The 18,522-nt window shown below is 30.3% G+C and overlaps 1 protein-coding gene and 1 long non-coding RNA gene across 6 annotated transcripts; one reads left to right on the top strand and one right to left on the bottom strand.

Annotated features, from left to right (window-relative positions):
* The first annotated feature begins 321 nt into the window (after positions 1-321).
* On the top strand, positions 322-3,991 carry LOC121174035 (uncharacterized). Its single transcript, XR_005889722.1, has 4 exons — positions 322-626; positions 745-750; positions 838-895; positions 1,355-3,991. It is a non-coding gene; the product is annotated as an uncharacterized lncRNA (long non-coding RNA).
* Positions 3,992-5,823: 1,832 nt separating this feature from the next.
* On the bottom strand, positions 5,824-10,280 carry LOC100794390 (heterogeneous nuclear ribonucleoprotein 1). Of its 5 annotated transcripts, XR_001386272.3 has the most exons (7): positions 9,939-10,183; positions 9,702-9,823; positions 9,179-9,400; positions 7,699-8,902; positions 7,316-7,388; positions 6,381-6,460; positions 5,824-6,275 (listed from the first exon to the last, which is right to left on the bottom strand). XR_001386272.3 is itself a non-coding variant. In XM_003551466.5 (5 exons), the coding sequence occupies exons 3-5, from the start codon at positions 9,398-9,400 to the stop codon at positions 6,447-6,449; spliced, it is 1,440 nt and encodes a 479-aa protein (XP_003551514.1). In that variant the 5' UTR covers positions 9,702-9,823; positions 9,939-10,280; the 3' UTR covers positions 5,824-6,446. The 5 variants fall into 5 exon arrangements, 2 of the variants coding, with proteins under 2 accessions (XP_003551514.1, XP_014626546.1); XR_419369.4 differs by lacking the exon at positions 7,316-7,388 and having other exon boundaries at positions 9,939-10,185; XR_419370.4 differs by lacking the exon at positions 5,824-6,275 and having other exon boundaries at positions 6,321-6,460; positions 9,939-10,182.
* Between the last annotated feature and the right edge of the window lie 8,242 nt (positions 10,281-18,522).

Here is an 18,522-nt window from a genome sequence, read left to right as displayed (position 1 = left end):
TTCACGGACTAAATTATATTCCAAAAAATGATATTCTCGGGATTACTATATTATTCCCATAAAAAATGTATGGTAACTACTTATCATTCTTTGAAATATTTTTAAATTTGTTTCAATTAAAAAGTAAAAATATTTGTATACTATCTAATAAAAGAGAAGTACTTAGAAAAATAAAAAATGCTCCTATCTAAGGCTCTGACATGTGTCACTTTTCTTGGTTTTTTGGTCTTTTTGCTTCTCCATTTTTTTGTACTTTTTTGTTCAGCTCGACTGCCACGTGTCGCACTGCAGATGTAATTTGGTATATTATCCTTACATATGTCACTCCCTGATTGATGGATTTCAATTCTCCATTTAATTTCACTTAATAGTAGGAATTGTCCTTTCTCTCCTCCACATTACTCTCCCTGATTGGTGGATTTCAAATCCCCAGTTAATTTCACTTAATAATAGGAACTATCGTCTCTTTCTCCTCCCCAACTTTACTCTTTCTCCGTCTTTCTTCTTCTCTTCCTCAATCTTCTCCTCTTTTTCTTTTATTCTTTTTGTTTCTCCCCTCAATTTTCTTTAATGGATTTCTTGATGTTTTCCATATGAGAAATCAAATGGTTTTCGTCCAACAACGGGTATGTGGTGGTTCTCATCTTTCTTTTTTTTTTTCTTTTCATGTGTTACTTCTGATTAATGGATTTCTTGATGTTTTCCATATGATGAATCAAATGTCTTTCGTCCAAAAACTAAAAGTTGTGGGTATGTGGTGGTTCTCATTCATCTTTTTTTTCCTTTTCATTTTAACTTTTCTGATTCTAATGACAAAGTTTTATGATGTTTTTTTAGGAAATTTCTTACTTTCTTTCTTTTCTCATCTTGCAAGTTCTAAAGGAATACATGTTTGGTAAGACTTCTTTGGCTTAATCCCTTTTCTAAAAAAAATATTCTATTTTTTTTGTAACATTTGGTTGTTTTTTTTTCCTCCTAACATTTGAAGGACTTGACGTTTGCTATAGCTTCTTTAGCTTAAGTATTTTTTTTTTGGTATTTTTTTGTTGATGCTTTCTTAAGATTTTTGGCTTTTTGTGAATGCATGATTGGGTTTTTTGTATCTTTGTCTTTGAATCAGTTTCTAGTGGGGTTTGTTTGGGAGACAGTGTGGTTAAATAAATTTTTTTCATAGTAATATACATCTCTAGGTCGTTTTCTTGCACAGTGAGTTCCTTCACCACTGCATCGATATTCATTGGTATGTTTATTTTCTCATCTTTTTTGTCATTTACATATTTCTTATTATTACATGTATTTCATATTTGTTTTTAATTTCCCTCAATTTTCTTTAATGGATTTCTTGATGTTTCAGAGTAGAAGTTTCAGTTTCAGACTCATGTAGTGGCGGTAGCAGAGAGACAGAACGACATGGTTGTGCTTGCTCTGGTCTCCATCGAGTTGTTCTTTCGAAGGTGCAGACCAGGACAAAAAAAAAAGGTTCCCCCTATTTCTCTCTTTGAGGTTAGAAGAAAACCCCATTCTTCTCTTCTGTTAGGGCTTCACGGTTTAACTGTTGCTTCTTAAGTTTTGGATAGGCAAGTCTCTGGAGATGGAAAATAGAACAAGGTAGAAACAATAGTGGAAACAAATTTCGTGTAATGATAATGTTCTTACATTAGTACTTCTTGAACTTTCATTTAGTTGATTTAACTTTAGCAGGTGTGTTTATTTTATATTTTATTAAGTTGTCAACTTATTATATATCCTTTTTAATGTTTTATTTTTTTATCAAACATATACAAGCGCCAATGGCCTATTTTCTCAATCTACTCAATTGGATCACACATCACAATCGAGTCCAAAGGTTTGATTAATTTTGAGTTTTAATGGACATTCTAATTCATTATTTATTAATTGTTGATTTTTGCAGAATCCAGCAACCATGTATTTAGTTTGTTAACAAGGTAAGTTTTGGCCTATAATATGGTGAAAAAGAAAAAGACATTGAGAAATACTTAAATTCCGTTTGCATTCAAGTATATTATTGATTTGTACATGGTTAGTTAATATATTATGCTTTGCTTTTCATGGAATTGTTAGGCTATTTTAATTTTTTTGTAACTTTGGGATATTTGCCTGTTCTTGAGATAATTAAAGGGATTGGTGACTGTTTTAGTTTTTGTTTTTTTTTTTATATATTTTGGGAATTTTCCAGTTTAGATTATTAAAGTTGATTGGTTAATTGTGAGTTAAGTTTTTAAGACAGAGACACCAAAAAATAATTACTCATAATACTGTAAGTAAAGTGTATCGATTTTTACATTGCAGTGAATATTTTCTTTTCAGTTCCAAGCTTTTGGTTAATTTTCTTAAGTTAATTTTCTAATGCATCAAATGATTTTTTATGTTTGACAAGCTTAAGTTTGAAATTCAATATAATGGTTAGTTGATTGTATTTTTATGTGTAAAAACATATACATAAGAGAAAAAATAATAATTGAGTATTTGAGGTGTAGTTCCTAACATTGTTTCACATCTTATTACATATTAGCATTTGAGAGGAGGGGCATAATAAAGTAGTACTATGTTGGTCTAAATATTTTACACGGGCATAATTTTAGAGGTAACTCACTTTTGCAGCTAGACAATTATGAGGTAGCTCACTTTCCAACTAAACATATAACGTTTTTTTTTGTCAGCAAAATTAAATATATATTATTAGGGGCAAGGTACAAAAAACAAAAAATTTTAACGAGGTTATGGTGTATTTCAATCATAACCAGATAGAAATACTACATAACCACCATTAACAACAGCTATCGACACTAATACAGAAGCTTGAAGAGGTTAAAATTATAGCCCCATGTTACTTTACTTCGATTTTGCAATTTTAAAAACATTTTTATGTTGGAAGCGCACGTACGTTCACGTTGCACGTTTTTTTTATATTTTATTATTTTGAAAAATTTAGTTATTTCTGAATCTGGTCCATTTTTCATCCATATTCAACCCATATCTTTGCAAATATATTTGCAACCACCTTCAGTAATAAATCACGTACCCATCTTTATCTTTATCTCACGTACTGATAACTTCCTATATCACGTTTTGATAACAAGTTGAGCTCTATGATGGACAGACTCTATAAATAGGATGGGGTGCTCTCAATTTTGTACCACCAAATTCACTTCTCTATTAAAAAAAATACACCATCTATTCAGAGTGAGTAAGGGTCTGGAAGAACAAAATTGTCTTTCAAGTTCGTGTGTGTGCTGCTTCACGTTCATTTTGCAATGACTGGAGGTACGCTTGTAATATTTTTAATTTCCACTGTTTGATCTGAATATGTCATTTAAATTGATTTGCATGTTTAGATTAGTATATGTATATTTTTACATTTTAAACACTGTAACTCACCAGTTCTTCCCGTGTTTTAAACTTGCTATAGCCGGTATATTTTTGGTGGCTCACGGCTTGGACCATAATATGGTCCATCAGAGAATTCACCTTTACTCATGTGTGTCTTTTTTCCTTTTAAAATCTTATCCTTTAAATTGATCCAATGGTTCAGGTATTGGCTGGAGAGAGCAGAGAGGGAAAAGCGTCGGAGAGGATCCAGATCCTAATGTTAACAGAAAAAAAAAAGAAAAAGAAAAAGAAATTGTATGACATAAGATTAAAATTCCTGCAGTTATGTTATTGTTGACATCCGTAACTGGCATAACGTTGGATTGCACAAGTTTTGATGGCTGTCTCTTTCTTCAAAAACAAAAAATCCTTTGCTATGTAAAGATTGGGCCCTCTTCGCTATGTTTGTTGAATGTTTCGATCTTAGTGGCAGTCACATCACACCCTACAGCCATGTTCTGTCACTGTGCTTTGCTGGGTCCTTCCAATTTTGCAATTTCCAGATACTTTCTTTTTTAATACAAAAATGGGGCTGCAAAATGCAAATTGCAAATTGCGGCTACTAGTCGTTGTATTTTTTTTGGTAGGGAACTAGTCGTTACATATGCTGTCAATTTAATTATTTCCATTTCATAATATATATTTTAATATAAATTTAGTGTCTTATTTCTATACCAGAAAAAAATTAGTATCTTATGTACAAAATAAATAAAAATTTATATAGTTAAAATTTATAATAAATAAATATTTTAAACATATAAATTATATATTTTTTAATTTTTTTACCATAGAATATTTATAAACTAGAATTTAAAAAAATTATTTAATATTAATGATATCTCAATTATAAACTGTAAATAATAAACAATTGGGTTTATTGTTGATGAAAAATTAAACGAAATTACTTATAATACTTTAATAAATAATAATTTTACATTTCAAAATGATAAAAAAAAACAAATTTTAATTAAAATCATAATAATTTAAACGGATAATTATTTTTTTTTTATTTTTAAAAATGAATTGATTTTGAATCGCTAAATATAATTAAAATATCTATCACAATTATTTTTTAATTACACATTTTTTATTCAAACATGTCTTACAATGAAAAAGAAAATGCTTTTCGAACAGTCACAATCTAAGGAATCCCAACCTGCAATTTCGTTGCTAACATATTGACCCAAAAAAGAGTTATTACCACCGCAAATATAGGTTGGTATGAATTCTATTTTCACTTATTTAATTTTGGGTATCCTTATGTTCTCTCAACTTGTCTTAACATGGTCCCATCCCAATTGCATAACACTAGCATAAGCATTATACTAGAATAAAGTTCTAATTAAGATTGTGGACGAAACTTATTAACGAATAAATAGAGAAAATTTATAATAAAAAGCTATTTCAACTTTATTTGGTCTAACTTTCTCTGTAAGAAAGTTTTATTTTAAAACCTAACAAGTCTAACTTTGAAGTTGAAAATAGTTTCTATTTAGGAGATTTGCAAATGCACTTTTCCAATTTGTTTTAGTTTAATTTCTATGCACCCAGTATTACTTTTTTTTTTGTGCACAATAAACCAATCAGAAGTTTGAAATTTTGTGTACACTAGATTTTAACCTTTTTAGTGTTTTTAAATAGCCTTTTTTATATAAAAAATAAAACTAGGAAGTTATAATAAACTAATAACTCGTCACTTTCTTCTCCGTTGAAAAAAATTTGTTCTTATTTTGTTTCAATCAATCCTGACAAATATATATCCTAAAATATCTCTCTTAATCCTCTTTTGGGAAAATTATCAAGCACAAAACATAACTTAGAAAAGAAAATTTTGAATGATTAGCACTCTCCACGAAAATTATAAAAAGATTTAAGCTTTGAAAATAGAAACATTTGAGTTTATTTAATCAAGAAAACAAGAAATCAAACCTAGGCCAATATCATTTTCCGTATCCACAAAAAGTAACGTTGTTATGCATAAGTTGTGATTGATGATTATGATGTCCAAATTCAGTTGAAGATAAAAGCGTTAAGACAAACCCTAATCCATAGGATAAGGTAAAAGCATGGCCACACATGTTTCATTTGAAGATCCAAATCTCAATTCTTATTAGGATGGAATCCCATGAAAGTAACAACCAGAATGCTAAATAGCCATAAAAGTTGCTAGTGATAAGCATAATAAGCTACATAAACATAAACAATTATATAAACAAAAAAAAAAGTTTCTATATTGAGTCATACCGACTAGTTGCATGCAACCAATCAACTTTGTTCTATGCAATTAAACAACAGTTATGTTATTTTCACCAAACTGTTGTCACAACCACACATAGGAAGTAAGCATTGACTAATCTTGAAAATCAAGAGCATACAATTGACTTCAATAATAGACCAAATGCAAAGTTGTAGACAAAAGTGTGAAAAAAAAACTAATAAAACTGTTCAGCAGCTTAATTATTTGATGGGGATCCTACATAGGCATCCCACTCAAGTTTCACACTTGATAAATCAAACTGAACCTCACTTACAATTTGATCAGAGTTACATATACCATAGAAAAGAAAAAAAAAGATGGTGACAAGAACCAACACTTTTGCATGCCAAGCATTACAGCGGCAAAAGAAACAAGAATTCAAAAATTAATAATCTAACATTAAACCAACTAACGACGAGGACCCTCTCCAGAGATGTACTATTACACTATCATGGAACAAATCTTCCTGAGTATATCCCGCAAATCTGATTTTACACCTCAATCCAATTCCAAGAAAGGAACCTAAGTCTTGAAAAATGAAGAGGACCAAAACAAGGAGGAAAAAAAAAGAAAAAAAACAAGCCTTACACAAAATCACTTGTAACTGCTTTGTCTTTGAATATGTATACTTCAAATGAAAGAAGAAAGAAGAAAGAACACCGTTAGCTATATATGACGAATTTCCTTATGAGCTGTATCTCTTAGGTGATTGAGATGTATGAATTCACAATACCTCATTAACCTTTGACCAGTTTTCCTTGATCTACTGCTACCATGACATTTCCAACTATCATATCTCCTAGGTAGCGATTCCTGAAAGCAAGGGGATTCAGTAAAAGAAAATGAGTAACTTACAATAAAATTAACTATGAACATAAAAATGTAAAGAACGTGCTAAATAGTCAATCACTTAAAAAGGAAATAATAGCCAGAGGATAATCAATAACAAACTTGTTCTTGACAATAATCAAAGGTGTACTGATTCTATATGAGAACATATAAATCAGTAGAAGTATAATTATTTAAGTTTTTGGTCTTTGATCATTATAAATTGAAATACTTTAAGAGAATAAGTATCTAATAGCACAGAAATGTAATCCTTTCTGTGCCTATTTCATGACAATATAGTCATCAATATTCAACTTGAGAGAGTGTGGACTCTTTTTTTTTTTTTATGTGAAACATTTCATTATAAAAGATGCTTAAATTAAGCACAAGTTATGTCCAACTCAAGACACCAAAGCATTTAAGATACACCAAGTCGCATGAGACCCAACTACAAGCTAAAAAACACCTAACAGTTTCAAGTTAATATAAACAGTCTAATAACTAGTTTGGATAAACCTCTCAATAAATACTAATAGAAGAATAAAATAAGATAAAATGAATCTTTTCACATAAGTTAAAATTAACTCCTGCACTTCAACTTTTATAAAATCTCTAAGCATGGTCTCAATCCACATCTAAGCATCTTTCAAGTTGATATAATGGTCCAATTTGGATAAACTTCTCGAAAAGTACTTATAGGAGAAGAACTCACAAGTTTGATTCTTTTTTTTTAATTTCTATATAAGTGTTTATTGAGAAATTTATCCAAAACTAACCCAATATAACTTACAAATAGAATCAAATTCCAATAAATTTAAATGAAATGATAACGAAACCTACACATAAGTACAGGAAGTTGCAAGGAATATTTCTACTTGGATTGCAGTAAACACTCACTGGTGAGCTCAAGAATCTGAAGATATAAAATTAGAAGACATGCATAACAAAAGTCAGAAACCAAGTATTCAGCATAACTGAAAGAAGACATTAACAAAGCAGCCATGATATCTTTATCAATATATCACAATTAAAAATCTATTGGTCTTAAGCTTAAAAATAAAGGTAAAAGAAAATGAGTAAATAAAGATCTCCTCTCCAAGTTCCTTAAGAAAAATTCATCTTCTAAAGTATAGAAACACATCATTGGAAATCAAAAGCAAAAAAATATTGTAAACAATAATCTGATTTTCTTTTGGAAACAATTATGTAGCTTAAAATCTTACCTCTATTAGGTTGTCTACTAGTAACATTGTAGTTTCCAATATAACCCTCAGAACTCTTCACTGGGTCATCTGAAGCTATACCACCAAGACCATAACCAAATGAGCCAGAACCATCAATATCGGACGCAGAAGAACGCCAAGCAGAGTTGTTGTAAACCGAACCACTGCCACTGCGGTATAAGTCCCCATAGGATCCTTCATAACCACCAGTTGACACATTAAATGAAGAGGATGGTGTCACACTAGTACTGTTGTTTCTTCCGTACCCTCCCCCACCTAATCCAAAGCTGCTATCTCCACCTTCATAAACATTATTCCCAGTACCATAGCCAGAAGCATCCCCTCTACCCTGGGCTGGAAGTGATGGACCCCAACCTGTGCCACTATTTCCAATTGAAACACCAAAAGCCCCACTTCCAGATCCTAAGAAAGGACTGGGGCTGATGGGGTTATTGGCATTATTGAGGCCCCCATTTCCCCATACATTCCGAGAAGGTGAATTCATAAGAGAATCGCTTCTCCCATTACCCCCACTATAGCCTATAGGAGTGGTATATCGGCCGGAGTTGCCACTGTAGAAAGGACTAAATATTCGACCATATCCTACATTGCTCCCATAGTTTGAAGTCCCTCCAAAGTTTGGGCTCAATCCTGAATCCATATTCACTCCCATTCCATAACCAGTGTTGCCAAGAGGAGTAAACCCACTTCTACCACTAGTAAGAGGACTAAACCTACCGTCCATCCTGATTCCATATCCTCCTATTGGACTCATATTATAACCCTGGGCAAAACTGTTTAGGTAGTTACTGGCCCTAGTCAAACCATAGTTATATCCTATCAACGGGCTTCGGCTGGGACCAGGGGAAAGTTCTTTGGGAACTGCCCTCTTCACCTCAACCATCTTTCCATTGAGTTCATGAAAAGTTTTGTAAAGAACTCTATCCACAGCTTCTTCAGAATCATAAGTGATGAAGCCAAAACCTCTTGGCCTCTGTGTATTATGATCATACATAACTACAACATCAGTAATTGTACCAAACTGATCAAAATACATCTTAAAATCACTTTCAGTGATAGTTGATGGTAAACCACCAACAAAAATCTTTTTTGTGCGTCCAGGACCAGGAGACGCATGTGCACTACCAGATTGCCTATTTATATTTTGCTGATCATCCCTAGGAACAGCTTTCTTTGCTTCAACCTGAAATTTAAGAGAACAGCACACAGATCAAAATCTGCAAGCCATTTTCACTTTCTTTTTTTTAAACACTAAGTACGGTCAAGTTAGATCCAATGTACATATGAAAGTAAATAGCAACAAAAGCGAAAATGATTCTTTGATCACCAACAAAGTAGAAAATCTAAGCATGGGAGACAATGATCTCTATTTCAAACAGAAGTTTAGCTAGATTCCATTACAGATCAGCTAAACACAAAGTATTGACACAATGCCAAGTATCTATAAAGAATAACTTACTGTGCGGCCATCAATTATGTGTTTATCCATAATGACTCTTTCTGCAACAGAAGGATCAGCAAAGACAACGAAACCAAAGCCGCGAGCGCGACCGGTTACACGATCCCTCATGATCACAGCCTCTATCACCTCCCCATATTTCCCAAAGTAATCCTTTAGACGTTCCTCATCAGTGTCCCAAGATATTCCCCCAATGAAGAGCTTGCCAAGATCCGATTCCATCTGTTCCAACACCAACCATGACCAATAGACCATCAATCACTAATTGCAAATTTCCAATATTGAGATTGAACAAAATTTAAAAAAAAAAACACACATTTTGAGTCAAAATTCTCATCTCAAAAAACACACCAAGGCACAAAATCTCACAACTCAATAATCCATATCCAAATCACTCAATGATAGCCAAAATTCAAGCATGGGAATGAATCTAAATGCACAGTTTTCTATATAAACAGACAAATCCAACCTTTCTACCAAAGCAAAAACCGATCAGAAATGCAGATGAGAAGAAAAAACACACCTTATCTCAAAATTCAGACAGAACCCAGTTGTTGCTTCGATCAGACACGAAGTGGGTTTTGTCAAATTCGATCTAGCAGCATCGGATCTTCCGAGCATCAATCAAAACCCGAACCAGAAAATCTAATCTCAGCACCCCATCAAGGAAAAAGAGCAAGGAACTAGATCAGACAACAAAATTCAAAAACTTTACGAGAGATCGGTGAAAGTAGGAGCAACCCAGATGAGAAAAATTTACCATTCGATGATGGAGATGGCGGAAAAATCACGGGCTTGTGAAAAATGCTTCAATGGGAGGAAGAGGAAAGGAAAAAACTGGGAATGGAAACAGAGGATGTGCTCACCATCATCCTCTATCTATTCTCTCTCTTGTTTTTTTGTTTATTTTTTCTTTTTTTAAATCTCTTGTTCTTGGTTATTCCACTTCCTTGATCTAAATGTAAGGAAAAGGAATTTGTAGCTAATATGTGGAGAGACATTATATATAAATAGAGAGAGAGACTGCAAATCCTCTGGTGCAAGAAAATTTGGAGGTGCAAGAGATGACAATAGATTCTTTTTTCTTTTTTCTTTTAGAAAAATGTGAATGAATAATTTATTAAAATTCGTTTTAAAAATGAAGATGAATTTACTCAGGTAGGCTGTTATTTTAGAAAAGGTTTTATTTTTGTAACTATTTTTTATAATTAAGAGAAGAATAAATAACATATACGCTTATTGACTTAAAGTTACTTTGAAAATTTTTTATTATTGCATTTTTGAGTTATAAGACAGATCAAGATTTTCAAACATTTTGATTTGATATAAATAAATATTAACTTTCAAAAATTGTATCTAAAATGCTAACAAATGATAGTGTTACATCTTTGTTAATTATTAGACAATAGCATACAAACTTTGGTTTTTTTAAGCATTCAACATTGACTTAATGTTTTGTTTACTTGATCTTTTGTGCGAGAAATATTAACATATTTTTCATAGGATATATTGAAGTAAAGGAATTAGAGAGAAGTTAAAGTATAAAATATCTTTTTACATAAAAAAATGTGCAATAATAGTGTGTAATGTATTTCACTAAGCAAAAGATGATTTGACATCTTAAGTCAAATTTGGAAGAAATGCTACTCACTAAGATAAATAGAGTGTCTTATTAACTAGGAGTGATTGGAAGTTAAGAAGCATTAATGCTCAAACGGACACTTAGCTTCAAAAGATGCCCAAGATGCAAAATGAAGACTATTTAGAGACAAAAATTTCTTCTTTCGTGAAGATAAATACTAGAAAAGTTGAAGTGTTGAAGTTATGAACTTCAAACAAACCAATCTTTCTAGCTTTCAAACTTTCTGGTTTTGAATTCTCTTCCGTTGTAAATCTGTTTGTAAGACGATAGTCTAGTCTGTGTATACTCAATCTTAAACAACTTTGTTGATTTGTTTTAGAACCAAAAGTGGCTAGATATGAAAGATAGTGATAAGCTATTGTAAATCTACTTGAGTAGAGTTAGGAATGATAGTGAACAATACTTTTATTTTTGTGTGAAAGATAATGAGAACTTAGTGGGTTACCAAGAATTAGATGTACTCTTGGTGGTAGAGACAAATCAGTATAAAAATTTGTGTCTTAATTCTTTCGCCTTTTCTGTTTATTAACACAAGTTGTGATTTTGTTTATGTGAAAAGTTTCTTTTTGAAATTTAAGTTCTTTGTCTGACACATTTTTGGTTATGCTGAGCAAGTCATTTTAGTTAGTTTCTAGTTTTTTTAGTAGCTGAAAAACTTGTTTGACTATTCCGTAAACAAGTTTTTTAAAGAACCTTCTAACGTTTTTTAAAACACTAGCTTTTATATTTTATTTCCTTTTTATATTTAAAATATTTATTCAATTTTCTTATTACCTTTTAAATATGTCATTTTATATTTTTCAGTTACTTCAAGAGTTAATTTTTATCAAACACTTATGATTTAATAAGTTAGCTTTCGACTATGTTCAACAATGTATTTCAGCTAGCTTTTATCTTTTTTTACTAGCTGAAAAACATGTTTGATTGTTTTGTAAATAAACACTTTTCAGTAACTTCCAGTGTTTTTGAAACGTTATCTTTTAACTTTTTATATTTTCTTTTATTTTTATCCTCAATATATTTATTCAATTTCCTAGTTACCCTTTTTAAATAAATCATGATTTTATTATTTTTGTAACATTTTACACTTTTAAGCTATTTCAATAGTTAGTTTTATTGAAAACTTATGATTTAATAAATTAGTTTTTCAACTTCCAGCTACCAGTTAATTTTCCAACTCTTTAGCTAATTTTGTCAATCATAATTAGCTGCTAGCTAGCTTTCCGGCTTTCAGCTAGCTTTATCGAACATAGTTTGTATCAAAACTTATTTTTAAGGCTATCTTTGACAAAATTGGCTAAAAAGTTAATTGAAAATTGAAAAGCTAGCTAAAAGTTGGATAGCTGGTGGCTGGAAACTAAAAAGTTATAGCTAATGAAATTATAAATTTTTGGTAAAATTAACTGTTAAAGCTGAAAAATGTAAAATGACAGGAAAAAAAATCGTGATTTTTTTGAAAATGATAATTAGAAAAATAGATCGATAAATATATTGAGATAAAAATAGAAGAAAATATAAAAATTTAGAAGTTAATATTTTAAAAAAAATATTACTTGAAGTAGCATTTCAAACTAACACTAAAAGATAATAAGAAGCTACTAAAAAAAAGTTTATTTACTAAATACTCAAACAAGTTTTTAGTTAATAATAAAAGTTAAATATTAGGAGGAATGCCTTACTCAGCATAGTCTAAGTCTTCGACTACTAGACAATGGCCTTCTTTAGAAAAAAAATTGCAAAAAATTTTAAATTTTAATTCAACCTCATTTCTTGTGACTTTTTGCATTTGCAGTCGTTAAATTACAAATAGTCACAATGGTATTATTTTTGGAAATTTGAGTATTCCTTAGTTAGGGACTCAAATAAATCTTTCGAAATATCAAGATTTATTTAAGTGACTTCTTTTAACATGATTAAGGAATATGATTATTTATGAATCATACCACATTATGTTTGTGTCATGTATGATATTTTTGTTAATTTTTAAAATAATTATTTAAAAATTATATTAAAAATGATTTTTAATTGATCGATACTGTGAAATTTTTTTACAATTTATTGTGACATTACATGCTTATTAAACTCTTAAGCAGAAGATAAGAAGAAGAAAAAATTAATTTTCATATACTATATAGTATAAAAAATTAAGCTATTAATTAATGATAGAGGTTGGTGTGGGAGACCTTCTCATGTCTTCTATTATGGGACACAACTGTAACCATTAGAAGTTTTTTTTTTAAAAAAAAATTGATGACTGGATTTAAATTAAATGACATTCATTTTTAATTTATAATTTTCCATTGATTTTCATGATTAACTAAAATGTGAATAACAAATACGTGTATGAGTAATTAGGTATTCAACTGGTATGAATACGAGTCTTAAAGTTATTACTCGTATAGATATAAAAGTCTAGATATTTTTTTTAAATGTGGGCATGAAACATGTACAATAATATCATACCTAGAATCTACCCATTCTCATCTTATGTACTAGATAATGGAATCACTTTTAACTCCATTTCATTCCAAATTATGGAGATTTTTTTAGAAAAGTTTTATACTTGTAATTATTTTCATAAGAAAAGACAAAATAATAATAATAATTTCATGCACTATATGTATTGTAAAAGTTAAGCTATTAATCAATTAAAAATTACTTTATTTCATGAATCTATACAAGTTAATGTCATATTCATTGCATTCTTATTCTTTATTTAGATAAAAATTTGTTGTTGGAAAAGGCTCATCACTTCATATGTAAACATGTAATTAATAATGCACTAAGCTACTCAGATAGACAAAAACTCAATATATCTAGAATCTGACCCAAGGCAATCCAATTTTAACGCATACCCATAGACACGATAACAAAAATGCTGTGAGTATTTGACCAGTGACCACCATCACCATACATTTAATGAGTTTGGTAAAATTGCACTTTATTGTATTTTATTTAATACGGTAAATTATTTATTGTAAATTATTTAATACGGTAAATTATTTTATATAAGAAATGAGAATTACAAATTTAACCATTAAATTTTATGTAAATAGTCAAAATTAAAAGATAAATACACATGTTTTTTAAAGGATCGGGTGACTATCGACTAACTATTAATATTGATTATTCATGTATGATTTATATGAATCAAATTTATAATTTTTATTTATTATAATAACTAAAAGTTCTTATTTGATACACTTTATACATGAGAGCGATTCAAATGAGAAACTCTTACAAAGAGAAAATACAAACTTTCAAATGATAGTCCTTGGACATAATTTTTTTAAATGCAACTGAAATTAAAACTTAATTTAAAATGTCTCTTATAAGACTATAATTATCAATGCCTCCACCTCCATCATCATCACGATCATCTCCATAAATTTTAATGGTATGTTTGGCACACCATTTTTGTTAGTTGCTAGGTTTTTTATATTAGTTGAAAAAATTGTTTGATCTTAGTAACTTGATCTTTCTTCTCTCACTACAAAAAAAAAGTTAAATAATGGAGGTTATTTTGCGGAGGTTTTAGAAGCCTCCTTAATTTATTAAAAACTACAATTTTTTGTGCTTAATTTGCGAAGGTTTATAATCTCTGCTAATTAAATATTATTTTTCCACTATTTTCTCTTTAAAATAAAATAAATCATGTTTTTTCCCGGCAAAAAAAAGAATTCTCTCTCAAAAAAATCACAAAATCCAAATTTCCCTCTCCAACTCTACGACTACCCTCTCCAAACCCCACACAGACTCTCCAACTACGGCTTCCCCTCCTAAAAACATGAAAAAACTCACGGCTTCCGTCTCCAACTACGACTTCCCCTCCTAAAAAAGTCAAGAAACTCACGGCTTCCCTTCACTCTACGTGCTTCGTGTTTGTTGCTGCCACTCTTAATAGGTAATGTAACATTCCATTTTTTTTCGTAAATAAAATTTTAGAGAATAATGATGTTTTGTAATTAAATAAATAAAAAAATAGTTATAATAAAATAATGGTTTGAGAGAAAATAAAAAGAGTATTTTATTATTCGTTTGATGGAGAATAAAATAAAGTTTCTTTTTTTACAAAATAATAAAAATAAATAAATAGAGTAAATAATAGGTCATGAATACCCCTAGTTATAAATAGCAACATACTAGGTCAGTTTTCAAACTGACTTCTCAGCCTCATTTGCCTACCAATTTCGTTTTTTCTCTCTTCTTCTCCTAAAACTCTCTCTTCTTCCCGCAGGCCACCAAACTTGTCTCAGAAAAATAATGATCTCAGACTCATTCACCGTTGGATCGTCATGAAATTTAAACACCATGTTCGAAACCCAGTTCCGAGAATTCCCACCGTTGGGAATTTTGATATCATGTCTGAGCTGAGAGAAATATCCTTCGCATTGTAACCTTTTTCTTTCCCATAGAAACCCATAGCTGTCTTGGTAAAACTACGATCCTGGTTTCGTTAACCGTTGGATTCTCGTGAAATTTTGATATGTTGTTCTAAATTTAATTCCGCACTCTTTGACCGTTGGTATTTGTGATATAATGTTCGTGGAGGGAGAACAAGGAATCACATGAAGATAGTCCAAATGGAGGCTTTGATCCCTTCTCCGTTTCTCTGACGTTTGGGAACTCTATCAGAGTAGTCGGAGTAAAAACTGGAGGAATCTTAGGGAACCGCTAGAGATATTACTATCACTGTCGGAAGACACGTGAGTCCGCTTAGAGGTAAGGGATGAGTTATTCACAATTGGGGATTAGTGAGAACATGTGTAGGGATCCTTAGAGATATCAATTGGAATGAGTTTTGGGGTGTTTTCGCAATTTTCATTTTATCCTTATAATTATTACAGTAAATTTTATATGTTTGATGAATCAGTTGATGTCCCAATGAGAAATTGTTGTGAAATTGATGTTAAATTGTGCCGATAGGCATAGATAAAGATCAATGAGCTCGTTTTGTTCATTATCGTCATAAACCATCAACATTGGTACAATTAGATTGTTTTAATTATTGAATTGTTTTTATAGCTAATTATATGATTACTATTACAAGTTGTAAACTTGAAATTGCTTTGCATATAGGAACTTTGTAGGAGAAATAAAGAAATTCGAAGCAAGCAAGTTATTCCACACACTAGTGGATCCAAAGCTAATCCTAAAAGAAGAAATGAGTTGGTAATGACACTAAATGTTAACTTTTACTAATTAAAGAAGTTCAATGTTTACTTACTCTTCATTTATCTTAGTTGTTAGAAATTGGGAAGCTACCAAGTCGTGGACAATTATATATTGAAACTCATAAAAGGAAAGATGAATCATTTGTAAATGAAGCAGCAAAGACTATAGTGGTATGTTTTTCTTTAGTAACATTGTTTTCAAGGATTGTGCTTAATCTTAAAACTTTTATATTTCATTTTATTACATGTTTGCAGGAACAAATTGAAGTAGGATTGACTCAAAGCATAGTTGATGAATTTGAAGTTTCTCCTCTTGATGCTGTTGGTAGAGTGTTAGGGTTAGAGCACTCTGGGAGAGTGCGATGCATGGGATTAGGAGTTGTTCCTTCTAATACATTCAGGAACACAAGACTTCGAGCTTCTAGTCTGAGCTCTTCTTCATCTGGTGTTGCCTTTCCATCTTCAAACCAATGGCAAGAGAAATACAACAATTTATAATCAGCTTTTAAGGCCTACATGATAATGAAGGAAGGAAGGATCCCTGAAGAATTAACTAGTTATTTCACTCCTGATCAAACACATGTAAGTAATTAATATGCATACATCATTATGTATATGTGAGGTATCCTAAAACTTGTTAGTATAATACACAATGTACTCTTAAAACTGTTTTACATATGTCTATAGTTTATTAATTTATTCACGCATATTAGTAAGGAAATATATTTTGTAATTGGTACGTGTGTTTATTAAGCTAATTAATTTACAATTTTGTAGGTAGATTTTACAGTTAATCAACAATATTAAGGTAGAATTTTATTCATTTTGGCTAGCTCTTAATACTCTTTAGCTCAAGTTAGGTCTTTAAGTAAACATACATGACCAAGGTAATAACCATGCATAAGTTTAGAATATTAAAACAATTGTTTATAATTGATTATTTTCATTGATGGTCATTATGATTTAGTATGTGTGATACACCCTTGTATATAGTATATGTGACTAAGTGTTTTTTCTTTTCTTATTTCAGCCAAATGATGCTTCAAGTGTTCCTAACACACCTTTGGATGCAAGAGGATCTTTTGGTGCTAGCAACCCTTAGTTTGCTTATAATGTATTTTGGATTTAAAGTTTAGTACAAGACTAATATTATTTTGTTATGGATTTTATGTCATACTTTGATTTACAATGGAAATTTGAATTATAAATCTTTGAACTATATGCTATTATTTTGGTTATTGAAATATAATTTCTACGTCCTCATTATGAGTTTTTTTATTACATTTTTTTATCGATATCATAAGAAAATGAAAAATTGTAATACATGTAGATTATGAAACTAAAATGAGTATACAAAATCATTATATACAAGAAAATAAGGAGAATTAGAAAATCAATTGTAAAACATCTATTGCTAGCATGATTTACAAAAAACCCCTCCATAGTATAGTTTTAAAACCTCTTTTAATAAACCTTCGCATTTAGCATAGGTTTAAAACCTCCTACAAAAAACCTCCATATTTAGTGTAGGTATAAAAACCCCTGCCAATAAACCTCCATAGTTAGCGTAGGTTTAAAACCTCCTTTAAAAAACCTCCACAGTTAGCGTAGGTTTAAAACCTCTACAAACAACCTCTGTAAAATATTCTCGATACAAGAGGTTTTCGAAAACCGCCACTAATTGCTTGTGGCGAATATAACTACAGAGGTTTTTGAAAACCTCTGTAATTTATTTTGCGGTAAAAACCTCCACTAAACGAAAAAATAACCTCCATTATTTAACAGATTTGTTGTAGTGTCTCTTACTCGCACATTTATAAATGAGCAAATGAGTTATTAAGAAACTATTAATGTCGAGCTTGTATAGTTTGAGCTTGATTCATTTAAACAACCAAGCTTGGATTTATTTATTTATATAATTAAACAAATGAATGTGATCGAGCATGTAACGAGTTAAGGTTGAATAGTTCATTTACACTCTTATTGGGAATAGTGATGAAACGATGATAACAAATGTGACTAGTTTTAAGATTTTTTTTTAATATTTGTCGTATTTTTTTAAATGGTGATCCAATGACAATTCTTATTCATAAGATATTTTTCATTTGAAATGCACACATATATATATTAGAAAATCACACATAATTTTGTTAAGTGGTTTTGTGATTAAATAATTTTAATTTTAATTTATATATATATATATATATATATATATATATATATATATATATATATATATATATATTGAAAAAATGCCCAGCTTGCTACCACATATCAGTTGCTGACAGTGCAAAGTTGTTTTCTTTCTTAAATTTTTTACTTCTCACTTTTATTTTGTTTTTCTCAATTTGATTTTCTAAAAACTCATGCAAGGCATAGGCCCGTATAACCTAAATTTATAATTTTCATATTCTTAAACTAAGAACTATTCGTTGTAGTTTGAAGGACATCGCAAAAGATTAAGTCCTACATTGTTCATGATAGTTTTGGCTCCTATTTTTATATATTATTTTGTGATATGGGCTTTC

This window comes from Glycine max, chromosome 18 (genome assembly GCF_000004515.6).
Source record: "Glycine max cultivar Williams 82 chromosome 18, Glycine_max_v4.0, whole genome shotgun sequence".
In the NCBI taxonomy this organism is placed as follows: Eukaryota; Viridiplantae; Streptophyta; class Magnoliopsida; order Fabales; family Fabaceae; genus Glycine; species Glycine max.
Note: the sequence above shows the minus strand (reverse complement) of the source record. Positions and strands in the feature narration are given on the sequence as shown.

Excerpts from the sequence above, each read along its gene's own strand:
- LOC100794390 (XM_003551466.5), bottom strand. The coding sequence starts at position 9,400 with ATGGAATCGGATCTTGGCAAGCTCTTCATTGGGGGAATATCTTGGGAC. Across the intron at positions 8,903-9,178 it reads ACATAATTGATGGCCGCACA|GTTGAAGCAAAGAAAGCTGT; the intron begins GTAAGTTATTCT and ends CTTAAATTTCAG.